The following is a 27,126-nucleotide window of genomic DNA, read 5'->3' on the forward strand; positions in this document are numbered from 1 at the left end:
CCTCGTTGGTTGTCTCGGGGACCCTGCTTATCTAAAATGGCCAGCACGCTCATGAGTTACCTGCTAACTATTGTATTCTAGCAAGCTGCCGCCCACTGAATGGGACCCAGCAGTACTCTACAGTGACATAACGAGAGGCATGCCAGGGATACCAAAACCAAGAATAAATGAGAAAGCTGAATTAAGCGTATCGGGGTATGCCTCGGTGGGCAGCTGAGTGCGTTGTTTACGGGTAATTACCCATAACAAAAGCGTCACATCTTGTCCTGCGCTCGCCTACAAATTGATGCTGCTGCTATATTATGCTCTGAAACACGCAAACTCTGCTGGCGTGACCCGCACGGACATGATATGATTGGTTAGAAGTCGATGTCAGCTCTATGCGTGTAGACGTTATGCAATATCATGCAAACGTTCAAAAATTTCGGTACACATAGAAAAAGTTGCGCGTCAATGGGCTGTCTATAGAAGCTAACACAGAAGAGTTATTCTGGCTCAGAGTAGCCGTAACTATTGAAAGCTCAAATCTTACTTCGATTTATATGGAAGATTCGACCATTGAAATATTGGGCTAGTCATACCCAGGTGCAGTAATGTAATAACCCAGGTACAGTAACACAATGAGTTATACACATGCTAGGCCTGTGTACGTTTTTTATGCAGCCCAAAACAGCCAGCCGTTTAACATACGGCTACTGCGCCGTGTCAGGCTTTTGTTCGTTTTAAGTTTAAAAAATTGAAGCTGATCGCAGAGATGAGCCACTTCACACATCTATGCCACTCTGAAACATAAAAATATTAGCGTTTGCATTAATTAAAAGAAAATTGAGACTTACCCGAGTAATTTAAGTGGGCTGTCATATTTCGCCATCTGTCTGAACAGCGCTAAGCAAACGATTGTGTTCGTTAGTAACTTCCGATCTACGAGCCAGGTATCTCAATCGAGTCAAACCCTATTTAGTTTGGATTACGAATTTGACGTTATTAAGTATATATAGTCAGGTGATGATCATTGTTCAGACAGGGTACCGCTAGCTAGGGTTTATACTTCGGAGTCCCGATGCCAGTTGCTGACCTTAAACTATTCACATATGTCTAGACGATTTAATAAGCGCTTTGTGACCTTAGGTTAGGCATCGAAGACACCAGTGCACGTACGTCCTGCAACGTTTTCATGCACGTATTGAAGCGTCAGTTTCCGCTTTGAGCTTCTTTGATCCTCTTGCGTCTTCGTAAACATGCTCTATTATCACGGATTAATAAAAATAACTTAAATATACATGTCCTATGAACATAATCTAAGGGATAGATAAAATCATTTAATTAATTCATAAAAGCTCAGTAAGTATAACCCAATCATATACGCATATGTCTTGTCTAAAGAATTATTAGAGTGCTCAAAATGTCGTCAGTTATTTAAATCTCTTTGCTTTTCAGCCGTCCGGCCAATACCGTAGCCGTATATTTCGTTCAAAGCGCAGATCATAATTGTAATCATCAGGTTGTAGCGTGGTACGGCCAGCACTTGGGCCTGAACAGGTATCTTGGTGTCCCTGAAGCACGATTACCAGCTGCCTCCCATCCAGAACTGATATACAAAGCCTTTTGGCATAGTAGAAGCGACTTATTCGCTTACAAGTCGAACAGCGATAGACCATATTGACGGAAAATAGTAAGCCACAGTTAGCGTGAAAACAATATGGGATTTGCAATACATCTAAGCAGTCATCAACAATCTCTGAAACTAAAAATTATCATACAGATAGCTCAGCGCTCTGGCCAATGTCTGTAGTTAAAAGAAACTAGAAATTGGTACTTCAACCCCCACCCCACCCCACCCCGCCAAACGACCACACAATTTTTCTGAATAAAAACTGGGTTGGTACAACGGCCTCTTTTCGAGAAGGTCGAACTATGAGACTGAATCGACACAGGCAAAAAAGGACCGCTGTACAATGGATTAGTGCATTCTCAAACACGTAACTCCGAATAAAACTTGTACTCTCGTTCAGCTTTGTATTATCAGTTCGATCTGCAAGTGTCACTCCCTTCTGTACACATATATGTGTACAAAAGGGAGGGTGTATAATATATGTATATATTATAGAGATGAGGATCCGGCAATTCCGATAGGACTTCGAAACCAGCAGATCTCGGGAAAAGCAGGGTTTGCTTTTGACTATAGCGTCCAAATTTGTACTAAAATGCCAAATGAGTCGAAGGTACTCACATACTGGTTTAAGTGTCCCTCTTACCATGTTTGTATCAAATATACACAGTTGGACGTAATCTTTTAGAGCGAATTAGCAATAGTATTAGTAGTACCCCGCTATCGGGTACTAATACATCGGCTAAATTGATATTTTTACCAGTTTGTCGCTAAAGGTTTTACCCTTAATTGAAAAAAACGACTTAAACGATGCCGCCACTTCCAACGCTTACAGAAGTTAGAGCAAGTAAAAAATCTCCTGAAAGCATTGATTTGGTTTTTTTTTTTATCTGCTAGCAACGACACTTGCTCAGTCGTGCGCTTAAATGCACCTACTTCGTTCGTCATTGAAATCATTCGAAATTTATTGCTAGATATTAATTCCTCTGTATAATGTAATTAATAAAATAAAGGCCCCACCTTGTCAAGGACAACGGAGACACCCGTTACCTTTAACAAGGTGGAAGCGAGGCCGAAGCCATCGAACGAGAAGTGCCCTAACTATGGTTCTACTATATATAACAAAAACGCGTTATAGTTGTGTGACAGTGTAAGAAAAGCTGCTTAAAACTAATTTTTGGGAAACTAATTTATGATGATTTGCTATAGTTTCACGACAGCACTAAACGCAGTTGTTGAAAATTTTGTCAAGTGACCCTACGCGAGTGTACACAGCCGCGTGTTCGTTTTATCTCCTTACGAAAAAACTAAATCATAATGGATGGACATTTTCTGTACTTGAAACGAGTTCGTTGAATAACGTAGATTGATGGAAATATCGTTTTCCATAAATATCATATTTCTTTTGGCTATATAGGATTGTTGAGCCTAGCATTTGAGGTCAATATCAAAGACCTTTAAGAAACTCATCCAGGAGGAGCTTTCAGGTCAAATTTCTGCAGCTCGAGCAATCAACGTCTTACCTTTGCTCGTCTATGGCTCCGTATGTAGCACGATCAATACAAATGACTCATAAATTACCATGTCCCCAAAGCAAAATCCTGTACGTGATACGGCAGGCTGGCAAAGCACCTGCCATCGACTTATGTTTATCTAAAACAACACATGATATATATATAAGACGGTATCCGATCTATAGGATGAGGAGAACTTCTCAGAACACACTTACAGAATTTGAATTCAACTATTAGACTAAAGGGAGTCTTATGGAACTGCTAAGAATTGGCAGCGAATCGTAAATATCATCGGCTATCGTCTTTTTATGGGTTTAGCTTCAAGATATTGTAGGTCAGTCAATTGGGCTGAGCAGATCGACAAATGGGAATTTTGATAATGTAACCATAGAGAAGTGTATTATTCTTTCCCAGTGTAGAAACTGACCTCAGGGCTGATTTTAATACAACTGATTACTTGTAACGAAGGCCACGTGAAGCGGCAGAAAAAATCCACTAATATAATTACCTAATGGTATCTTTTTATATATATATCTCATATCATGAGTATATATTACCGGAATATATTACCGTAAGATTACGTGAAATTTTGGAGCTTACAAGTTGAGCATTTACTGGTATCGATATTGTAAACGAAGGTGAAATATAGGACACTAAATGCAGAAATGCCGGCGGATAGTAGCGACAAGTCTTATTTTTATTGCTGCGTTATTTAAGATCGTTCCAAAATTGGAGGACACTCATGAAAAGATCTCAGCTGATAAAAAGATTGCCACTAAAAATAATCTTACCACTTGAAACCTATATATATATAGCGTTTTTATAAGTACTAGGTCTGAAAATATTTACTACCAATACATTTATTGTTTACCTTTAAACTGCTAAGCATTTACTACATTTTCGACACTTTTCCAAAGTGCCTTTGTAGCAGTTCTCTGCGCGATTAAATCACCACATGATCGAGAAGCTCCATGTTTTCCGTACTGTCTCCTCCTTAAGGATATATACAGCCGAGACAACGTCGATTGTGTAACAGATCGAAGCTTAACGCATGTAAGCGTTTTCTGCAAGCGGTACAATTTGAATACACTACCTGCCATCTTGCTTTTATATGCACGTTTGCAGTTCCACTAAATATACAAACATTATAATAGCGCTACGAAGATCAAGCTAGAACAACTTAACTGTAGGTTTATTATGTACATGAATGACCTCTGATTATCCTATTATTAGTATTAGAGACAGGTATCTCGAAAAAACTAGTTGATAAGCTGCCGACAAGAAGCCATAGCGTCTTACAGGCCGTTATTACATCATCAACGTCATTTGTCATCGTCACGACGTAACAGAATCAAACAAAGCTGCACGATATCTGGTTTTCTTGCTTTGATGACCTCTGGTGACAGCAGCGTTTTGTAATACTCCCCTACCTTATCTCCTTGGTCCTTAATTGCTTAACGTCAAGTTTACGTACTGCCCATCTAAGGCGCTAATTCGAAGAGATTAATGAGGGAGAAGGCTCGGGAAAGTGGGACAATCGGGAAGAGTTTTGGACTCGGCAGCTATGATAGTATAAAAGTTCGCTATCTTCATTGCTAGAATACGCCGCTTCATTGCTCGACTCGCTTGTGATCCCTCTTTTTTCTGATCGTGGCTGAATTAGACTAGAGAAGCTCGACAGCGCCCGTTACCGATAGCCGTGACCCTTTGAAGCTTTTCATGGAAAACACAAGAAACGAATGAAAACTAAAAGGTTACCTGATTTTTTGTTCTATCAAGAGTTTACACCTGTATTGTAGAATATATATCGATAGATTATATTTGTCCATGGCCACGATTGCTTGAGCTAAAATCCGACGTATGTTGTACCGTCTGTCGTACGAACGTTGGAAAGTACAGTGTTTGAAATAGCAGACAGCCAATCACACACCTGGTGTCCAAGAAGTGACGATTAGAAATTCTAATAAATAGAAGATGTGGGCATTGCATTGGTTTCTTTCTCTTACTTTTAGAATGAGTAAGATCGTATGTGTCATTTATTGACGAAACCTGGAGCTGCTGTTCTTCATTGTACCTCTATAAGTGAACCGATTTTTTCGCCTTTTACGTCTGGTTTTTATGCCTTCGGAACAACTTCACGCGGCTCACCCTTAGCATGATTACGCGCCGATTCGAACCTGGACCACCAAATTCACCATGCAAACTCGTCAACCACTGCGCTATCATAACGAGTAATTGTTGTTGCTTCAGAAGCCCCAGAATTCTGTGGCTTCTAGCCTCCATTAGAGGTACATATCTGTCGCTTTCATCTTAGTCATCCGTTTGGTTAAGTATACTTTTTTATAGCGAAAAAGAGAGACTTAATGATCTTATAGCTTTCGAATGTTAGCATATACCTTTGTCTGGCTATTTTATTTACGACTCGAAGTTTGAATGACATGTCCAGTTTGCTTAAACTCCTTCGTAGAGTTAAACATAGAGTCTGCATATCGGTTTGGTACGCTTCTACTGCAGCGTTCATTGATCCATCGAGAATTCGCTACTCTTTACAAATAAAAAAAAAAAAGAAGCTTTTACTGGCAATTCCTCTAATATACAACCTCTACCCAGATGGCCTCATACAACTTTTCTACTGAAAAAAATGCGATAATTGACAAACTCAGCTCTGCTGCGGATGCCGTTTAGACCTAACGTTTTGTTATAAAACTACTATCTCATGACTACTAATAGTGCAAACCATAGCGAAAGTTTCATTGCATGTATTCTAATCTATTACAGTCACTCAGCCTTTGATTACCCGCTCGTCCATCTTTGGCATCTCCCTCAATTATAAATCGTAAGTTTGAGAAAGTTAGGATTCTATATCGCTCGTTATAATCTTACCGGTAATGGCTTAGAGTACAGATTACATCAAACATTACTACTTTGCTATTTATCCAAACGTTTAACTTTTAAGTAAACTAGTAGGCTGCATTATGAAGGTGTATAATACAGAATAATTTCAAAATTATCCATCTACGCCAGTACCGAGTGCACCCTCATTCTCTCACTCTCGCCTATCGTCTCACTGCATGTTTCGACCACCTCTAGTTAGACCACCCATCTTTAATATTTAAAAATTCTCACTTTCGTCGAATTAGGCCTGAGGCGCACAGTTTAGTATTTTCGAAACGTCCTCGCCCCGCCTGCTAGCGTTTCTCCATCGAACTCATACACGTACGGGGGGCAATCAAATTCAATGATCAGCGATGTCCAGTGACGTGCCCTCGTCTGTCTTTCAACAAGTGCACCATTCACGACTCCAACATACGTATACTTAATGACGGTAACAACAAAAGTTATGAAAAAGAAATATATGAGAAAAGTATCCTTCTCACAATAGTTTTTCTTTTAATGTTATTTATGACAATGGGTAATATATGTACGTTCGGACAGATTGTCCTTGAAAAAAATCCTATGTGGAAATCCATATTGTGGAAAAATTCAATAGTCAATCTCTTTAGTGTGTGCTTAACAAACTAGTTTGTCTACTCGTATGAGTGCTTTTGGAAGGACTCCGAGAACATTGAAATATTTTCATGACTATACCATATATCTGTTTTCAAGCTCTATGAGATCCTACAGCGAGGCCTTACGTAGGGAGGCTCTGCATCAGGTAATCAATGTTCAGGGTCCATGCGAACCCTAGCCAATATGAAGCAAAGTACAACGCGTACGAGTCTTGATTATTAAATTTGTCTTTCTATGGCGTTTGTCCCTTTCCGGTGGTGGCGTCGAGTCGTGAATTGCTCAACGTCTCCCCGCAACGAGACAGCAGTGCTTCGAAAAGATGCCACCGCTTGAACGGATAGGTTTCCCACATTCGAAACACTTACTTTTGATTAACGTTTATTTATAGTGATATCGAAAGATACTTCTTTATATTTTCTACTCAGTCTTCTTAATCTTGAGATATTACGAATGATGGAAACATATATTGCGTATGTGTTACAAATAAAAAGGAACACGTGAAAATACGTCGAGACGTAACCAGAAATTCATGAAGGTGACCAAGAGGTGCGAATTCCCATGTTCAGGAAACAGGGCTTTCAAATGTTCGTCATGGTCTTATGCGAAAAGCTTCGATACGATGATGGCCTAAACATGTGACCACTCCATCCAAATTGTCATGACCCATAGTAACCACAAATCAGGAATACGTGCTAGTGTCATTCAGCCTATAACAAATGCGAATAAAAATTTAATTTAAAGGTCCTTTAGATGGTATTATGTAAATTTCTTCTATCCTAAATGAAATCGTATCCCTTACAATATCGTTACCTCTTAAATAACCTAGTGTTTACGACTAAGTGGAGCTCGATTCACCTGAAATGGATCACATGGACAAGCTTTATGACAAGCGCTGCCTACAAATATACTTAGGTACGATCTACATCGATATAGAATCTTATCTTAGTCATCGATCTGTCCTTCCGGTCTGGTCGGTCAATTTGAGGGAGCCTAAGGTGCGGGACTGAGCGGCTTATGTTGGCCTTGCGTACCGGAGACCGCTATGTCTATCTAATCTAAAACGTCAATATGTGTGTAGGACAATCGTCAAATGATATGTATGGCGTAAACTACCATTTTGACCGCTCATGATGCGTGTAAAAGAATGGCGTTCTTAAATGATACAGTAAAAAAGAAAAACTCTAGCCACGATGCCATCGTAACTGAGATGTGGACATCTTCCTTTCAAGAATATAGCTAAGCATGCTAGAAGCGAGTTATCTACGAGAATTAGCTTCAATCGAAAAAAATTGAGGTTTATTATGAGGGTTAGGAAAGCTTTTTGTTGAATTCCTTTGTTTGAAGCTGCTGATTAATTTTCCACTGTTTCAGAGTTTGATCGTAGCAGATAAACTTGCTACCTTCTGCGACTTTGCTACTTGCACAGATATACTATCTTCATGTGAAGGGTAAATACGTCGCATGAAACAAGCAAACTCGCTATTGAAAAATAGTATCTTTATTATCATACCGTCAATTAACCACTGACGTGGTCAATACATACCCTACGATTGTTTTCTGTATATTTATTCACTTAACAAAAATTATTTTATATATATATATATATATATATATATATATATATATATATATATACACTAATAATAAACATTAATAGGCATCTATTATTTATAATTATAATACAGAAATTATAATTATAACATTTCATGATAATGAACACTCATTTGTCAATCATCTGGTGAAACTAGTCGGCTTCAGTCTTCTTGAAGAATATACATGAATCGAGAACTCCTTTGTTCGTGTTATCTATTTCTCATTTGAGCGCAACTTCAGCTTTCTTATAGTTGTCAAACGTCGTGCATATGCCAGCTTTTAAAGCACTTCTTTGTTCTCAGGGTGCTTTAAACAAAATCTACCAGCACAATATATATATATATATATATATATATATATATATATATATACGATTTATTTGAATTCGAGGGTACACGCAGAGGTCATGTCGTTCTAACATATGTATTTGCAAGATAGTCCCTAACGGACCCCATATATATTGACTTAAATGTAATGGAAGGCAGGAATTGCTCACTCGTGTTTCCTGTTTTGATTAAATGGTGCCCCCTTTTCTGTCTTACTTGTCAGCACAGCTCATGGAAAAATTTCAGCGAAAACGTCATTCATACGCGCTATTTTCCCAACAACTTCCACGACGAACCACCCCTTGGCGGATGTTTTGCCAGAGGAATGGTCGGCTTCACAGAGTTCTCAATTGAGTCGCTTCTACTTCCTACGAACGTTCGCATCTTCGTCGTTATCTTTTTCCTTTTGCTCTTCGAGAATATCAACGAGATTACGTCCCTCGTGACTGCCCTCGTAGTTGCCCAGCCAGGGATATTTCACGGGACAGGCTGTGCAGGTTTCCATGTACCTGAAATAACATCACGGAACGATACAAAGAAGCTTGAATCTATGTAAATCACTAGATTAAAGAATATTCCTTAACGTGATAGAGACAAATGTGGTCCAAATTGTTCATTAGCGAGAAAATTTAGGCTGCTGTAATAACCAGGGCCCTTAATGATCGGTTTCTACGAAACCTACAACCTGAATGGTTTGTACAGATGGTCCTGGTCATTACAAAATTGTGCAGTCAGTCATCGGGGTCTAAGTTAGTTAACTACTACTGTCGCAAATGTATACTTATATCGCAGTATTGTCTTTGTCTTCATTTCGCGTTGGATATTGCCCTTTAGCTAACGGACAAACAGAGTGGCCGCCGCGACGATTTTTCAACTGGATTTCGCACTCTGCCTATTTCCTGCGGCATTCAGTTATTTCCAGCTACTACTCTCTCGAAAAAGCGACGTTCCCAGCTCCACAAACTTCCAACCTATCGTCGATTCCATTGATACCATCCTCATTTGTGGGATCGCTACTAACGTTAGCAAATACCCGTAAGGACTACGTCAGCTACATACGTTGACCATTGACAAATCCGCTTTTGCGTTCCCGATATGAAGTCGGGTAAAATGTCCGTCTGTTAACTTTCCAGGACAAATGATGGTCCAGACTCAAATCTGGGTGTAGATACCATTTGTTTCGTACCAGGATCCAGCCGCTTAAAATAATCCCTAACGGTTTATATATCGAACGTAAACCACGAATTTTCTTTTAAAATCTACTATCGTCTTTTCACACTAATCTGTAATGGTTAAGCATTGAGGGCAGAGAACGGAGCGCCGGCAACTGTCATCATTTCGTATAGTCTCTGTATTCAATCCGTTAATGAGCAGTTTTTCAATAGCGTTCATAGAATTGTAGAGTTAGATTTGGCGAGCTGTGAACGCCTACCAACTACTATTTAAGTGCAGACAGACCTTACGTGGAATCGTGGATAAGGTAACCTTGATTATATATGGGTCATATGATGATAAATACTGTCCGCCCTGTTTCAGTATAAATAGAACTAAAGGAAACGTTTTTCACGGATCGTAGGCTCAAACGGTAGAGGTAGACGTGTGTGTTAAAATCGAGAGGATGAGAGTGTATAGCCAGGGCGTCCAAATTCGCATGGCTTAAGGGTCTCATTCTCTTTGCTTTATCCAATTTTACACGTTAGATGGCAGGGATGATGTACAAGCGACAACCACGCAATGCTCATCTAAACGATTTCGAAGTATCCAATCAGGATTAAATAAACGTTCATTGCACAATTGATTTATCTCATGATTGATTTTATCTACAAAAACACTTTAAGAGTTCGATTTAGTCCGGTAGAGTAATCCGTTTCAAACGAATCCAAATCTTCAAAGATCCGATTGATATTAAGTTAAATGGTGTCTCCATCGGCCATAAAAGATAGGCGGGGTGAACAAGCACAATGCTCTATTAGGTCATTCAAAACCTGTAAAAAACCGCTGTAGTATATAATATGCTTCAAAGCACGTAGTTAATATTACTACATTTGAAAAAAGCTATGGCACACGGAAAGTGAACTTTGTTATTATGAGAGACTGCTAGTCGTCTTCTGCGATTTGGCTCAGTTTGTACACGCCAAAAACGTTTAAAAAATAGAATATCTTTCAAATTCTCATCTAATTGGTGCTATACCATTAACTCATAAAATATCCACCAGTTTCCCAAGCTAAATAAATTATTTACGAGATCACGTCTTCATAAACTGGAGTAGATAATGAAGCCATTTGGGAGATCGATCTGCCTTAGGAGACAGCCCCCACGAGCTAATTTTCGTCAACGAGCTTTCGTATATCGTAAATAAACGATCAAACCTGTGGATGAGAAAATCAAAGGTTGTTGGTTCAGGTCACACCAATTAGATAAACCACACCGCATGCGTCATTCAATAAAGGTAACAAAGTATATGGGTATTATGAGTAATTACAGCCGTCGTGACATTCACACTGTACGTTATCCTTATGTTTCAAGATTAATGGCGTAGTATTTTGGAGAAACAAACCATTTCGAAGTCGCAGGCCATTCAAACTTGGTTTCGTCACATGTCTTGCAAATATATAATGCAATATAGATGATTAGAAAGACCCAAAGCTTTCTTTGACCCTTGCATCTACCTAACTGGTTCCGTGTGGTACTCATTTACAGCACTTTCATTGACGTTGTTCTTAACGCTTTCGTTGTCTCCGCTTTGATGTTTACGGATCAGGAAGGGAATCTCACGGCACCGCGAGCCTCAGCCAAAGACCCCTCAGCGCTGCTCGACTACTTTCGCAGCGGGGTGCAGCACTAAACGACGATTCGCAATGCTGTTTTCACAGCTGTTCCCGCTATTGGCTCGTTAGGGCAACCAACTGGAATTATTGCCGATCGCTAATGTAATGGCAGCAACTTGTCGATTGCCCTTAAGTGTCCCCTTGTCAGGATTCGAATAGCTGCGACACAACAGAAATCAACCGGTTTTAGATATCCGGGCCAAACTCCAATGTCTGCATCATGCTGCAGTGGTAACGTGTTCGTCTACTATGTTTAATAACGCATGAGTGGTCTGGAGGAAGTAGGCACACTTCATTTCATGCTAGAGCCCAGTCCTCTGAAGCAATGCAGAAACTAAAAATTCAAAACAACTAGACAATCGTCTAATACGAGTCGTTGCCATATTCCTGCTGATGTTGCTACTGCTGCGAGTGATACAATGTAGGACCGATTCCCGTTGGCCCTTGACCTCTACCATTGCTATAGTAACTGTTACTAGCGATGAAAAAGGGGCAAACGACAGGAAAATTGGACGCCGCATCAGAGAAAAAGCCATTCAGCGACGGGGAAGGCCTATTGGAGAGCGCGACTAAGCCTGCAAAACGATTTAACCCAGTCCAGCTTGGTGTACTCCCACTGATGGGGGATAACGCAAGCACAGAGAAAACAAGTCATCGTTGACAAACTCGATCATTTTTATGTAGTCGACTTAGGCGTAGTCTCTGACCCCATCCGAAAACAATATGGTAGACAATACAATACACTTTCATCCTGCAGAGAGAACGGAATACAGTAAGAGAAACAATGACAAAAATGGCGAACTACGATCAATAGCGAGAAGGTGGACAGCGGTCAAGTACTGAAAAGTCAGTGGAGATTTTTCCCCAAATGCTCAGTTCACTTTGAGGTTCCACTGCAATATGACAGCCCTATCAACTTGATCTCATATACCGTCCAACATACGAAGCTGCTAATGGAATGGCGTAGTAAAATTCGTTACAGGTTGGTTTTTACCAGCGTGCTAACTATGGCTATCTATGAGAAACATACCAATTTTATAGGTTCGTCTATGTGTAGTTATTCTCTTGTAGCGCTACAAATCGCATAAATTGCGATTGTGATTGAATCACTTAGGTAATAATGGAAAAACTGTTATAATCTAGCTTTGAAGAAGGTCTTTTGTTTTCATACAATCTTCTATTACTATGCAATACAATCTGGAACAGTCGTTGCAGGCCCCAGTGTTCCCAATGTTTGCTTTTTACGAGACTAAAATTTGCTTGGCCTCTCCGCCTACTTTGCTTGAATATAAGCTGAATATCAAAATACTTGTTACTTGACAAAAGCATAAACTAATACCTTTCGTACACAGCCGGTAACTACAGTCTTACTAACACGGAGGGAACTTCTCGAAAAGAACGTCTGTTCCCTCCATTTTTAATTACACCGAGTGATTGCGCATATATCCATTCGGCGACGGCTCTTCATTGTTCGAATAAAAAAAAAAAACACACAGCTTACCGTTGTCGTCGCATTGGTGCGTCCCAGCCTGGTGGACTTTTGTGACCGCTTCCCCTCGTTTTTAAACCTTAACCAATCTGTGAAGCTTTTTCATTTCTTCTTTAGTTCATTTCCTTGTACAGTTTCAGGGCAACTTTTGGCGATGCATTTCCTTTGCCTGGCTTTGAAGTTATTTTTCATTGGACTGCCAGCAGCGAGCGAAATGGAAAGTCGATGTTGGTCATCCGAAATGAAATTTGCGGCCGTACCAACATGTACTAGGGATGAGCTGGCCTTCCGAAATCAAAAGTGCACATCCGTAGCTCCGATAGAAATATCCAGAAAAAACGCGGTATCATTGTGGACTATTTCTGCGGTCCTTTGCCACCCTCTGCGTAAAATTTGTCACATCCTGATACGAAATAGTCAGTGGTTTTTCTGCCACGAATCAGACTGCTTAGATTTTCAAAGCTCTATGTTTCTAATTGTACGTCTGGCATCGCCGTCAGATGGTTCATCAGACGACTGGCGTCCAGCACGATCCGAACCATGCGTATATGCGCGAATTCAAGCCTGCAGGACAACGTCTTCCTAAGGTTAGCAGGATCACGGGAATGGATTTTTGGGACTAGACGCTCTTCACACATTAGCCAGTGCGATACTAGCTCGTGTGTCACCATATTCATGTGCTATCAATTGCTTTTGATTATATGCTGCAGAATAACTAAATCTCGTTGGCGAAAAAAGCTCAAACGAGAGAATGGTATGTTTAGTCAATTTTACGTGGGCCTTGTACAGCCTGACGTTGGGAAAAATGGGACTATATGGGGAAGGGATTACATAGGCCACTTCAGTTTTTTTCTAGTAAGGGAACGTTGATTTTTAGATTCTAATTATATCCAGCTTTTCCAATATTTGAGATGCACCCATATCAGAGTGCAATTGGTATTATTGGGTTTTATTTTTTCATAGGATTTCAAAAGATAAGGCTATCTGGTACAACTGAATATTTTAACAACTGTATAAAACTTTGATCGAACGATAAGGAAGCCAATTAATTACCTCGTTTTCCACAATTTCTCCTCTCTTAAATGTACGTTTCAAGAACAAGTTAAGAGCTTTATAAAAGTCACTACATTATGTTATACTGCATGATTACGCCGACGACTATACGAGCCAGAGTGCGGCGAAGCTATGTGGGCCATAGCATTTTGAGCATATATGGGAACGAATGTTATCAATGCTCATTTTACAGTGAAATCTAGAGAACTAGATGGCCTGACAGTACGATTTGGTTTATTAACAATGCAGCTATGTCAAGCTTAGCTAAGGTTTTGTAGTTTCGCACTCATTATATCCTATGTCACCATATTACCAACACCATATTACCTATCCTTGCTTTTAGAAGAAATATTGACGGCTTGGATCGCATAAGGCATTGTTCGGATTGAACAACATTGACACACACTACGAAGACACATCGGAGTGTTCCATGGATGAGTACTTACATGAGAATCATACAGAACCATTGCAGTTGTACGAGCTTTAGTCCGGAGTTGATCTCGGAGAACGATTTGAGCGTTATTGCTAATATAGTCCTTTTCTCGAGTCAATTTTTGCTCGTGAACATGTTAGTATCCGAGGAGTTCTGTTGCCACCTTGTTATGGCCTAACGACGTATGCGTTTCCTTTATATATACATAGATCTATGTAGAAATTCTTGTATCTATAAGAATTTCTACGCGAAATTGAGTAGAAAATAGATCAGTTGTTCCTACCTGAGTTCTCCACGGCGAGCCTCGAATGGTACAGCGCATGTAGTCGCAATGTTACAGGCGGGCGTACGTTTTTCACATTGCCAAGGCGCAAAATCGCGCAATTCGGTCACCTATGGATAATCCCAATTTAGAGACGACGACAATTTAGAGAGATGAAGCCAGCTTCGAATAATGGGAACAATACATTCTTCTACATTTTTAACAGATCTCTCCGAGTCCGAGCAACGTACGCCGATCTGATCGGTCTGATTTGTATATCGTATCAGCAAAATGGGATCGGTGTACGGACGTCGGCCCCGGCGTCGAGCTCGACCAACCCACTAGATCAGATTCAATAGGCATACGTGGATTGCGTTGACGTTCCGTTTATAGACATAAATGAATCAAAAATTGATTGTAACTGTCAAACCGATAGGTGTATAGATACCACTAGGAATAATACATGGTAGATTCAGGATAATGTTATCTGAGATGTGCAAAAAGCTAAGGCAACACATGATGTTATTCCATATACATGGCGTGCTTTTCTGCAATACTCACATTCGTTTAACCACTTAATTTCTGCATAACCATAAGAGTCCTGAAGCAGCCGACGTGCTGTGTGTGGATTGTCTTAATTAACAGTATCGAATGCAACGTTCTTCCTTGTTCAGAAGTGTCCAGCATTTAGTACCCGCGCTCATTCAGAGGTGACGGTATAATCAAACATCCGCTCTTCGATTCTTTTACCCATGACCTAACCGGAAGGTTACTTTGTCGGCGTAAAGGCGTATGTATTCGCGACTATACGGACGTTCTGATTTCACGTGTTTCCTGAGCTCTCCCTGTCGTGTTACCTTTCTTGCAGCGCCATACTATCTATACTCTGCGTCTTTTATTCCTGGACGTCGTAAAGCGCCACAGGACGCAGGCTGGATGGTTACTGGTCTATTACTCATGAATTTATATGCAATCCCGACCCAACATGCCAGCCGATCACAGTACAGGCCTTAATTATTGCGCAAGGAGATAATGAAGGGCATGATTCAGCTATCTTTTAGCAAGATAGCCCGAAAGCCTAAAGCAATGCAGAAATAGTTGCTTCTATGCGGTGTACTGTGTGAGACACGCACAAGCCATAGAGGGCTCGAAAAACGGCGCCCGCGTGACAAAGTGGCCACTGAGAAAGCCTGCTGGATAGGGTACGTAGAATGACCTTTTATCCGACATTCGTTGGTGGCAGTGCCGTGGTATCAGCGTATGCATCGACAACAATCCTTCGCTTATTTCCATGATATGGGATACTGCGTGACAAAGCATAGACACCGTAGACTACCTGTTGTGTATTTGTGAACGACTTTTTTTTATTCAGACAGAATGTCTACATAATACATACGCTGGAAAAATCTTTTCCATCAGATAACTAACGGATAACATTGCCGTTGTCATGTATTTCTGTTTAACATGGCCCGATACTGAGAGCCGTATTATGCACACATTAAACAAAGTGGCAAAGATATGGACAAGACTGTGTAAGATCGAGAACATCATCTTTATTCGAAGGCTTTTGACGTTTCCATTGTCTGACAACGAGAGTCTGTACATGGCACGCTTTCACCGCCTGGGGGAGACGAGTTCAACCGGTCAGCAAAAAAGAAAGTCAACGATTGAGTAGTAATGAAGAATAATAATAATGGGTTATATGTGATACGACGTGTCCCGGTATCAGGCTGGGTGTATTGTCCATTCCTACATATTGGTCGTTACATCGTAGTTTGTCGGTGGAAAATCACCGCTTACCCCGAATCAATGTATTATACATTGTACATAGTTATTAATAGGTGTATAGTATTTAGAGTAACTTTCGCGCCGGGAAAATTGACGATAGAGCGGAAATCAAGTTCTTATTATAACGAGTGTGTTAATGAATGTCGTTTTAGATTGTCAAGAGGGCACCTTTCCCTTTGTTTATTATGTTAGTCCTGACTTCGCCTTATCCAACTCATTTTCTCATTGTTTAAAAATAGTTCATCAGTTGCTGTATCCTAACGTTCCAGATACGGACCACCTCAACTGAATGACAAGCACTAAAATTTATATATTTAAAACAGGTAGTTAGTTATAAATCCAGTAAAATCGATAACAGGCCTGGTCGAAAACAAAGGCACTACTTTTCTTTTCATTTACATTTTATATTTATGTTTACATTATGATTTAGGTGGAAAAAGTACCGATACACCAGTGGGACAAATATGAGGCGTCAAAGGGTCGAGAAAAAAAGTGCATAAAATATCTTATAGGTTCTGTGGATATAGATTACATTAAAGCGGTACGATATTGTCCGAAGGAGCAGGTTTTTATGCTAAATAATTCCTTATGCCATCATACTTAGAGATGATGACATAGGCACTGATTACGTTGAACCCACTTCGTCACATTAAATTTTCAAGTTTGCGACAGGGTGGAAGCATGTGATATTTTTGAAATTAAGTAACTTCTTCATGCGGACATGCGAAATGTAGCCAAGCCTTTAAGTAACTATAGCCTCTTCAGAAAAACCAAGCAACTGTGGACGTTAAAAAACGCTACATTTTGATAAGACGATGCACAGGCCAGATTTGAACCTGCTGGATTATTATCTATGGAGAGCTTCTGAGCGAGGCTTTAATATATCTCGACCTAACGGACTCGAATCCCCCACTTGTGCTATCAACAAGTTTTTTGCAGAATTATAAAAGCAATAACTGAAGTGCCTCTGTAAACGACTTAGGACCCGGATAGAAATTGTAATTGCGGTGAATGGTGGCTATGTCGAATAAACATGATTCGAAGGAAGAACACTGCTAGCACATGTAAATGTAAATGTTTGTGTTTACCTAAAGATAGTTCTAAAACCATAATATAAGAAAAAAGTCCTAATTTAGGTGTCATAGCCTGTAGATTCCATAAGAGTTCAATTTCAAATCGGTGAATAATACGATGCCACAAAAACTATCCACTACCCTGTCAATCACCCCAATAGATGGATTCAAGCATAATATATGGCGTCCACATAGTTTTACATACAGCGCGTCAACTTTCAAAATTAAATTGACACCTGCGTGTCTTTTTTTAAAGTTTTTCGTACTTTACGTCCGGTACCTAAGCCGCTAAACATCAGACGACTGGCAGCCAAGACGAAACGACGGGTGTCTGTGGCCAGTTGCAAGCCTAGACACTGCTTGGTCCTAAGTTCAGCGGGGAAACATGTTCCCTAGCCGCTACTTTATCGCAGCGACCAGCTGGCGTTTCTGGTACAGCCATGATCGTATTGGCCGTACGGTCGCGTCCGTGAAAAGTATTGGAACATAGAAACTAATCAAAAAGAACGAGCGGGAGCAGACAACGGAAATGACATTTAAGCGTAGCGTAATGACTATTCAGATGAATTTGCCAGTGACGACGTTGAAGGCCTACTTTACTTAGATGGTGCACCGCTTACTGTATTCTCAATGTACGATAGCTGTACATAAAATGATTTTTTACATGAAAGTCTTATAGTGTGGTGAAACTATTAGGGTATTTCTGGTTCAGCAGAAATTTAAGTGGCGGACGTAAAACAGGAAAAAAATAGCTTAGCATACACAAGGTAACTAACTGAACGGTGTGTCGATTTAGCCTATACCCAAACCTGATACCTTCGTACGTAGCACGTAAATCAAATCTCTGTTGAATATACGGTCTTCGCATGAGGTAACTAGCTGGAATGTAATACTTCGTTGAAACAGTGCGCATCCGTGTGTGTATTAGAAGACACATAGATACGAGCTCTCTACGTAATACTTCGAGATGCTCGCTTTAACTAATTAAAATTGAATTTTTAGATTCGGGGGGGGGGGTAGGAAAGAAGAAACGCGACGACCTTATGAGAATGGATGATGCATCGATGCCTTGTATTTGAATACTCGTATGAACACCGAAGGCCTTTGCAATTTTATTCACAGACGCATTAGAAATAGATGCGATTCCGGGATATAGTCCAATTCGAAACGTGTCTAAACAAAACAGCTGGATATATTGTCATAGTGCGTAGGTCCATCCATTTATATAGTTAAAGAGAATCATTACACTAAATATAAACTTGAAACATATATTGTCTAATTATATACCCTATAAGAGGCTCAATCTAGGCCGTCAGACGTAGTTCTAGACTTTTGATTGTTAATCTTCTACGTGCAATGCCAGCATGGCAAGAAAGAGGCACAGTTAAGCTGTACTTTATAAGCTCTCTTATGTGTGCATAAATAACTATAACTTTGAATCTATATTAAATAAAAATGGGTCCTTTTCTCTTAATAACCTATTTTGCCCATCCTACAACTGGGTTTGTCAAAGGTCGGCGGATCCTCGTCAAAAAAGTTTCATGGTTACGTCAGCACTTGCTGTAATGCTCTTCTATGTACGTTTATGCAGCTGCTCTGTGTACAGTCAAGTCAGAAGCACGTGGAAGATGTACATAGCAATGTAGAAAGTACAGTGCTATGTACATCCTCTAAATGCACTAGGCGCTATAATAATGCAAAGAAGCTAAGGATGGAGTGACGTGCACATAAGCCGGTCATTTTTTAAGGCCCAATAGACACAACGCATGATGGCGTAGTAATGAGAAAATAAAGCAGGCATGTCTATCTGCTTTCACAATAAGCTAGAAAGAAAGGAATATTAGCTGTCTAAATAAAGAAATCACACTATGTTAGGCCGTTGCATCCCCACTCTAGTTCTGGTACATTATTGTTCAAAATGGTATAGATACAAACACTATCCTATCATTGTTATTTATCTACGATATCGTTGTTATTACCTCGACAAATTTTGCTATTTCCTTTTAACTTCAGACCAGATTATCAATTGACGACGTGCTCAGAACGAAGCGGACGATTTTGCATAACCATTTACCTAACAAATACTGCTTATTCAATTGGAAAAAACACGAGGCCAAACTACATTTTTTATGTTTTCATAGGGATGTCCTTCCCCTCAACTTGGCGTCTTAGGGCAACAGGTGTTATCAAACAAAAATCCTGGCAGCCTCAATGAAGGCGAGGTTGCAAACCTCTGACCTGAGTGTTCGCGATGTCAATGATTCGAGAAGAAAACAGGACGCGGAAATTAGGATACAAAAAACCTGGCTGCTTAGAGAGTCTCGCACCAGCGTCAGATGGTTTAAGCGGTGTCGGTTCATGATGTAAGATATCCAATGGCGGTTGGCCTAATCCCGACTAGGAAGAAGCCCCACGTCCTGGCTATGACCTGTGTGACCCAACGCCGTTCCGCGCATGTTTCTAATGGCCAGGATTATTGTCTGTCACCTTGTGGATGGAACGCTCCCAAAGGGCGTTAACTAAAGCGTTAATTATAATTTATTTGTACACTGTTCGCTATCATGACAAGTAACGGGTTTTGTCAAAGTTACGCAGAGACTTTTTCTGTCCATATTTGTTTCGTGCACCGGTTGTGCACGCAGTCGACTTCTTCGTTAAATGATTGTTACATTATGCGTTGAAATAGGAAATACAGATTCAATGAATGGCGTGAAAAGGGCACGCTCAGTAAGTCGCGTGAAATGTCAACGGGTATTATAGTTATTAAGGGGTTATTACAAGTCTTAAATTTTAGAGTTAATTTTAAAATTAAAGTCCAGGCTACCTGTGACATTCTCAGTAACAAAAATAAGTTTATATTATATAGTATTCCTTACACTTTGTTAAGTATCCAAAAGGTTTTCAACAACCTAATAGTTTGTCTACTTATTTTCATTATGATGTGCAACCATGTTAATAAGGAAATTATTTTCAATTGTCAGCAGAAGCCACAATGCCGAATCAGGTTGTCGCTGGTAATTTAGTGGATTAACTACCCTGAAGCAATGTACTAATCAAATTGTTTCTCCTTTCAGGTTCGAGTTCGACAGTCCCACAACATGGCGCCTTAAATAGGACACCACGTAAACTACCGAATGCAATTTTTTTAATTGAAACCCATCTTCTTCCCGAACAACTGTTCTAGATATAGGAACCGCCTAAGAAAGCTGAAGACGGAAAAGGATTTCGATTCTGGAAGAAACATTGCCGGCGACAACACGCGTGCTAAAGTAATAGATAAGCTGAAACACTGAGATGCCTGCTATAATAAATCGACAAGAATTTACTATATAATGATTGTAATAGATATATGCACGTACGAACGAACGTTTTCTTGCCCATTTATCCAGCATTTTGTTGATGTCCAAACTGAGCTAAGGACCCACTTGAGCCCATATGTACAGTATACTTTTCCGCCAGTCACTCTGGTTTTTTCTCATTACATCTTTTTGACATAAACAAGCAGAATGTATATATATCTGTGCTGTGTAATGATATGTATATATATATTATTAGACTAAAAAAAGACTTATTCGGATGCTTGCCTTCTTTGGAGTACGCATCCAGAGCAGCGCTTGCTGCATAGTAACGAAGTATGCATCATTGTGATTGTCAATAACGTAGTCGACGAACTTTCCAAGAGCTTTGACCTTCGTCTTATCGGTGAACCAGTTTACGTGGAAGAATAGACCAAGCGGTGCCCTATTGCTAGTGTAATGCCTGAAATCAACGGATAGATCGGTGAAAGATTAGACGCCTCTGGGTACTGAGCCCAAGACGATCATATATAGCTTTTATTAATAGAGTGTCAACTGAATTAAGTACCATTTAACATTTCACATTATCCATTTGTAGCAGCACACGACGCACGTCTACGATGTCATTTGGTAACCTCCTACCAATATGTTATGACAATTTAATTTGTTCATACTGCTCTTCTCTAAAAAAAAAAAGACCCTAAAGACAAAGACTTCACTTATCCAAATCTAACCCTAAAGCATGCCCGATTTAGCCTGTGAAGAGAAGGTCGTTTCAAGGGGTATTCGTAAGAGCTCATGTAGCATTTTCACAGACTCCAGGAGGTCAGCAGTGCGCCGCCCCAGTTCGAATATTCTACTATAGTAACCGGGAGTTTCTCAAAAGGCTTGGCAGAGTATGTTTTAGGATTTACTAGGCACAGTGAATAGGAAACGTTCTCATAACGAGGGCGAGCTGCGCCATGGATTCGCCCATTGCCTGCGGCAAATTAAAATGAAAAACGAACCTTAAGCCCGTGCACTTAACCCAGTGGACCGTACGAAAACAGCTAGCTTGTAGATATTGCCAATGTGATTTGTACGGCTCTCTTTTACCGTTCAGTCAGATGAAAACCCTGCGCTCTTGCATATCGATATTGTTTAAAGTAAACAGCAAAGGGATTGCCATATTGAACCACGTTTGGGAGAAAGGACACTTCCCATGCGCAGTACCCATGCATAAGTAATCTTCAAAATCAAAAATTATCATTTGAAACTAATTCAAAAATACACAGAAAAATGGTCCGTTTTCAACTGAAGATATAGTGGTCGTGCAGGAAAAATTGACCGTCGCACTGATTCGGCAGCTACCATTATGGATATGGAACATTCTATATGGTTATTAATTCTCCTATTACGGTCTTTTGATTATGTGCTTTCTTGGCTATTCCTAGCACGTCATATTCTGTATAACGCTTGCAGTCAATGAACGACTATGCCTGACCTTTACCCTTCGTAAGGTCCCTCTCAACATATGACGCGTAATATACATACGTGATCTCTTTGCACAAGCTGAACAAGTCGACTTGGCTTTTTGTATCGGCTCGATTACCAAAACGCCGTACCATAAAACAGCTGACATCTAGGCGATGTACGTGGATCGAGCCAGCCGCGAGCCGAATAGACGCATGTTGATCGAAATGGACCGCATTGTTAGATAGTCAGAAAATGCCGGCCGTAATACGTACGTTAGATAGATACACTCTAATTTTACCCCCGTGTCTGGGAAAACAAACAAAGGCCAATCTGAGAATTCCTCTCTAATTGGATATTGCCACAAGGAACATTGGTATACCACAAGGAAGCTGATGATATAAATGTATATTACGTTGTAGGAAAAGCATTGACCGTTTTTAAGCCAATACACAAGCATGTATTTTCTCAATTTTAAAATAATGTTCCTAAACCAAATATACGCCGATATTTCTACTTTTTTAGTGATTGCACAACCGTGACGAAAAATTGTGACAGGTGATTTTTGCATCCTTCGTTGCATTGAAGCTAAGTTAATATCTTTGAGGGACTTCTGTAGAGATCGAACAAACAGTTAGTGGTCTGATGGTTAAGAATGGGGTCCCCACGGCGGGCGTATTAAAATTCCCTATCCAGGTTTTTGCCTCTTTGCTAAACATATAAGTTATGTAGCATAGTTATAATAGAAGAAATGTCTCCTCTGCTCACTAATTCCGGTCGATCTTTCTCGATGGCTTGTTGTGATGTTGTTGGTTGTCAATAATCGAGGTCCAATTGAATCAGTTTGCCACGCGACAGCAACTCATAATATACGACTCTTTTCTAGTCCCTCCAAACCCCTTCTTTCAATAATCTTCAGGGCATCCTCTTTCAGGGCTGAATAAAGGTATTCCAACAATTCTAGCGCATTTACTACTAGCGGATCCTACCTTTCAAATGGTATCGAGATATGTGGCTTTGAAAGCATTTAGGTAGACAAATCAATACTTTTCGGCAACTCATTATATAAATATTGGCGACACTTTGACGACAGGGCAAGCATCACTCTAATGCACACGAATATCGACATGCATCTTGGTATTATTTCGAAAATCCTGAAACTGGTACGCAGACGTCACAGCACATGTAGCCTTGCGTGTCGAACGCAACAGCTCTGGATAAAATATACTAGTATAAACATAATATTTATAGTAAAGATTTTGCCGAGTGGTTTAGGGAAGTGTACTGTGAACCGTCAATGTTAACTATTTTCAGAGTGTTCTCGTTAAATAGCGAAAAAATCGAATCTTAAATAGTATTTCTTAGCTATTCCTCGTTCACTTTTCGTGAAAACAAGATCAAAGTGGCAGACGCTTGTTAAAAAAATGAAACCTAACTGGATAACTGGCAACGGTAACAGAAGCAGACCAGGTCGAAATGGGGTCAACATCGGAGAAGTTGTGTTGAGATATTTTTCCTCATAGCTTTGCTAAGATGCTAAGCATAGACAGGATGTCAGGAGAGACGGAGAATCAACAGAGAGACAAAATAAGGGGGTGGATATGTGCAGGTCTCCAATGGGAACAAAACGTATCATTCGGCGTTCACATGCAAGCTAGGTCGTTGCTGACAATACTTCAAAAGAGAGCTTCTTCTCATGGAATTTCTAGGATTTCGTATTTCTATATTTGTTGTTTTAAATAAATCAAATTCCTATATTAAAAATAGCAACACTGTTTAGCGTTTCTTCAGCGCTACGAAGGGTACGTAACAAGCGGATACCCAAGATGATCAATGAACATTTCTCTATATAGTATGCAACCCTAGCAAACTATTCTTTTGTATGTTACTATTTTGCAGAAGGGAAGCACGGCTACGATACCAGAGCAAACACCAGCCAGAAATTACGTTGCAACTTAGGCGACATAATCATGATGTTAATATTGGGTAATTTGTCTTTAAAAGTTCGCTCAGCTCTGCAGAGACGATTTACACATGGAACCGTCGCGTATTCTGTAGAACAAGTTTAATGTACTCGTACCCGTGGAGACACCTTGAAATTCTACAATTCTTTTTAGCATAAATTACACTTAAGTGCCACGTCGCAGAAAATGTTTCATAATCACCCAATAGCTCTAGATTGTTTTCACTGAGTTCTTTCTGCTAATGTTGTTCCCTTTTTTTCTTATCGACCATGAGATGATTATGGAAATGGTACGACAGGTATCAACCTCGAATTTGTTGCAGGTACCACCTGCAGCTAGCTCTCTTATTATTACTCCAGTAAGATATCAAAGCACGGTGGATGAATAGACATTGAAAACTTGTTCCAGTCAACCGACGGCTCGTCTGCGTCCCTAGGGACAATCAATGTTGAGCTTCTACCAAATCAGTTTCTAATCTACGCGGAGCCATTATACATTCTGATCATGGAAACTACCATCGAGAAAGAATAGTCTTCTACGTTCAATTTGTAAATTTGCAATTAGGGTAAACTTAGGTCACATCTCACCTGAGGAAGTTCTCCTTGAGGAATTCGAAAATTTCCTCGGAGTCATCCGAAGGAAATACGCATTGGTCAGCTAATACGCAATGCCCTCCAACGCCCTCTTCCGTATGCAATGTGTTTAGCGGCATCTCCCACAATCCCGGAAAGGCCTTGGTAGCGCATCTTCCATTAAGGCATCTAAAACGCAAAAAGTTGTAATTATCCTGTCTGAAGTTTTCTTTAAAGAAATTTGCTACAACATTTGAACTATCTACTCTGATTGAAATGTTACAGATTCGAGTGTTTATTGCGTGGGAAATACTGTTCCGGCTACGTGAACAGTTAGTTATCTGTTTGTCACCAAATATGTATGTGCATATATACGTTAACTGTGGTCGAGTAACTGGGAACTAGAAGTTTAACCAATCATTGCATATACAGGATATAGCACGGTCTGCGCACATGATATATGTATATCTACGTATGTAAGACAAGCGACGTATTTGGCACGAAAATGTGTAAAGAAGCGAGGCCACTTTAGGCCAAACCGTAGAATTTAACAAGAGCTATTCGATTTGTTCGAGCCAATATTACAAGATCTAGCAGTCAGAATACTGCTACGTGCCTGATGTAGTAACCATAACTGTTTTAACTGATCTTTTCTGTTTATTTTACTTACTCACGACCACGGTCTTAGGCTCTTAAAAATTAAACTTCCAAAAATTCTTACATACCCTCATAGAACGGATGGAACTAGGTAGTGGATATAAAATGAATAGCAAAATGAAATAAACTGTACAAGTAGTTGGATCAATACTTAAACTTCTCAAGAGAACATTATTCACTTTTATCAAACAACGAAATTCCTAGCTATCATAGAAATTAATTTATGTTTTCGATTAAATGGTATCGTAGAAAATATAGGAAATTGGCATAAAGCTCAGCATTTTTTGTATATACCAGTTGGCTGCAGGTCTATCGGTGGAAGTTCGAATCTGCGAGTGGAGAAATTCATAGATTAGGTAATTGCATTCTAGATGCCAGCGTAGTCCCAGAGGGAAGGAGAAGGGGGGAATAGGGGATTTTTACGCTTTTTCTTCAAAAGGTTCCAAAGCTATGCCAATTTTTGTCAAAGTAAATAACTCTAAATTCTACTAGACCTAATATAAGCGTCTGTCCTATAAGCTATACAGATTATTTGTTACAAAGAGATACAATCGTAAGTTACGGCCGAGTAATCCCGTATCGATCGTTTGGCCTCTACTTCAGACGTTAAAAGGTAGTCGGAAATTTATATTGAGTTTACATATGTATAGATGAAAGTAGTATACGCATCGTTTCCGTATAGGAAACAGACGGCTATACAGGACCGTTAGCTCACAAAAATCCGCGTCGAGCTTGTCTATCTTTGTCGTTCGAACATCTCCTCCACGAACCTCAATGTTACATCATAGTCAAGCGTGATTTTTTGCTTTTTTCCTTGTCGTAACATGGTGTAGGCGGACTTGGGTTTCATTTGACGACTTTCATTTGCCCATATTCTTGGGCCCTTTCTGGATGAACTGTGCTAGCTCACTGACCGTAGCCTACCTTTTAAGCATCTTCGGCCCTGAAACGTTAATGGATACGGCGCCAAAAATCCCGCTACCATTTCCTTCTCGTTCGCCGTTCGGACGACTCACCAAGCAACTGCCACCATTGGTGTCTCATCACTGCGAAAGTGTTTCGGAGCACTTCACCAAAAAAGCATCAGCGATGAAGACACACAAAATGGGCTTGTCCTGCTCGTGCTTCGCGCGTTTTCACAGCACATTTTCAATATTATACACTGTATAACATATAATCACGAAGTAGTTGACGTAAAATATAGATCTACGTTATGAAGTACGACAACAACCGTAAATTGTTTTTATATTGTTATTGTCATTAGTTACTAGTAAGTTTATCCGTGAATGTTCGTTTACTATCGATGATGTTCATAATAATAATAATAATAATGTAATAAGGCAAAGCAACCTCTTCCTGTAGGATTACTACAAGCACAGATAGAGGTTCATGGATAGACCGCACACGTTATTTTTTAAATTATCTTTTATATAATTTCAACTGAAGATGCTTATATCCGTTACCTTCCTTCCAATCGTGAACACTTACTACACCGTAGCACTATTATGGATTATAAGTATGCTCGTAATGTTAAAAAATAGTAGGTTATTTGTTACAAAGCATTAGGACAACTAGTAACTAAAAAGTGTTCAGCTGTTTGAAGGACAACGACGGTAACCTCAAAATCTGCTGAGTGTCATTCTTCGAAACTTACTTCGAAATTAAAAATTTCGAATATGCTCAATTAGATCGTATCTGTTTACTTC

General features: G+C 39.9%; 1 protein-coding gene and 1 long non-coding RNA gene across 10 annotated transcripts in view; one reads left to right on the plus strand and one right to left on the minus strand.

The window, feature by feature from the left end:
• The first annotated feature begins 4,712 nt into the window (after positions 1-4,712).
• On the plus strand, positions 4,713-25,576 carry LOC111244032 (uncharacterized). 4 transcript variants are annotated; one of them, XR_015321620.1, is made up of 5 exons: positions 4,713-4,876; positions 5,278-5,411; positions 5,902-5,959; positions 20,554-20,748; positions 24,127-25,576. It is a non-coding gene; the product is annotated as an uncharacterized LOC111244032 (long non-coding RNA). The 4 variants fall into 4 exon arrangements; XR_015321591.1 differs by lacking the exon at positions 24,127-25,576 and having other exon boundaries at positions 20,554-20,996; XR_015321553.1 differs by lacking the exons at positions 20,554-20,748; positions 24,127-25,576 and adding an exon at positions 6,264-7,389 and having other exon boundaries at positions 4,716-4,876.
• Positions 8,114-27,126, minus strand: part of LOC111244018 (chitin deacetylase 7-like) — a 57,993-nt gene continuing 38,980 nt past the window's right edge. For all 6 annotated transcript variants that reach the window (XM_086980174.1, XM_022790564.2, XM_022790549.2 and 3 more), the window contains 4 exons: positions 24,779-24,952; positions 21,064-21,238; positions 14,640-14,749; positions 8,114-9,061 (listed from right to left, as the gene is read on the minus strand). In XM_086980174.1, coding sequence (XP_086836300.1) covers positions 8,914-9,061; positions 14,640-14,749; positions 21,064-21,238; positions 24,779-24,952 — 607 coding nt within the window. In that variant the 3' untranslated portion in view covers positions 8,114-8,913. The remainder of the gene's footprint in view (positions 9,062-14,639; positions 14,750-21,063; positions 21,239-24,778; positions 24,953-27,126) is intronic.

Source organism: Varroa destructor, unplaced genomic scaffold (assembly GCF_002443255.2).
Source record: "Varroa destructor unplaced genomic scaffold, Vdes_3.0 BEIS01000001.1, whole genome shotgun sequence".
Lineage (NCBI taxonomy): Eukaryota > Metazoa > Arthropoda > Arachnida > Mesostigmata > Varroidae > Varroa > Varroa destructor.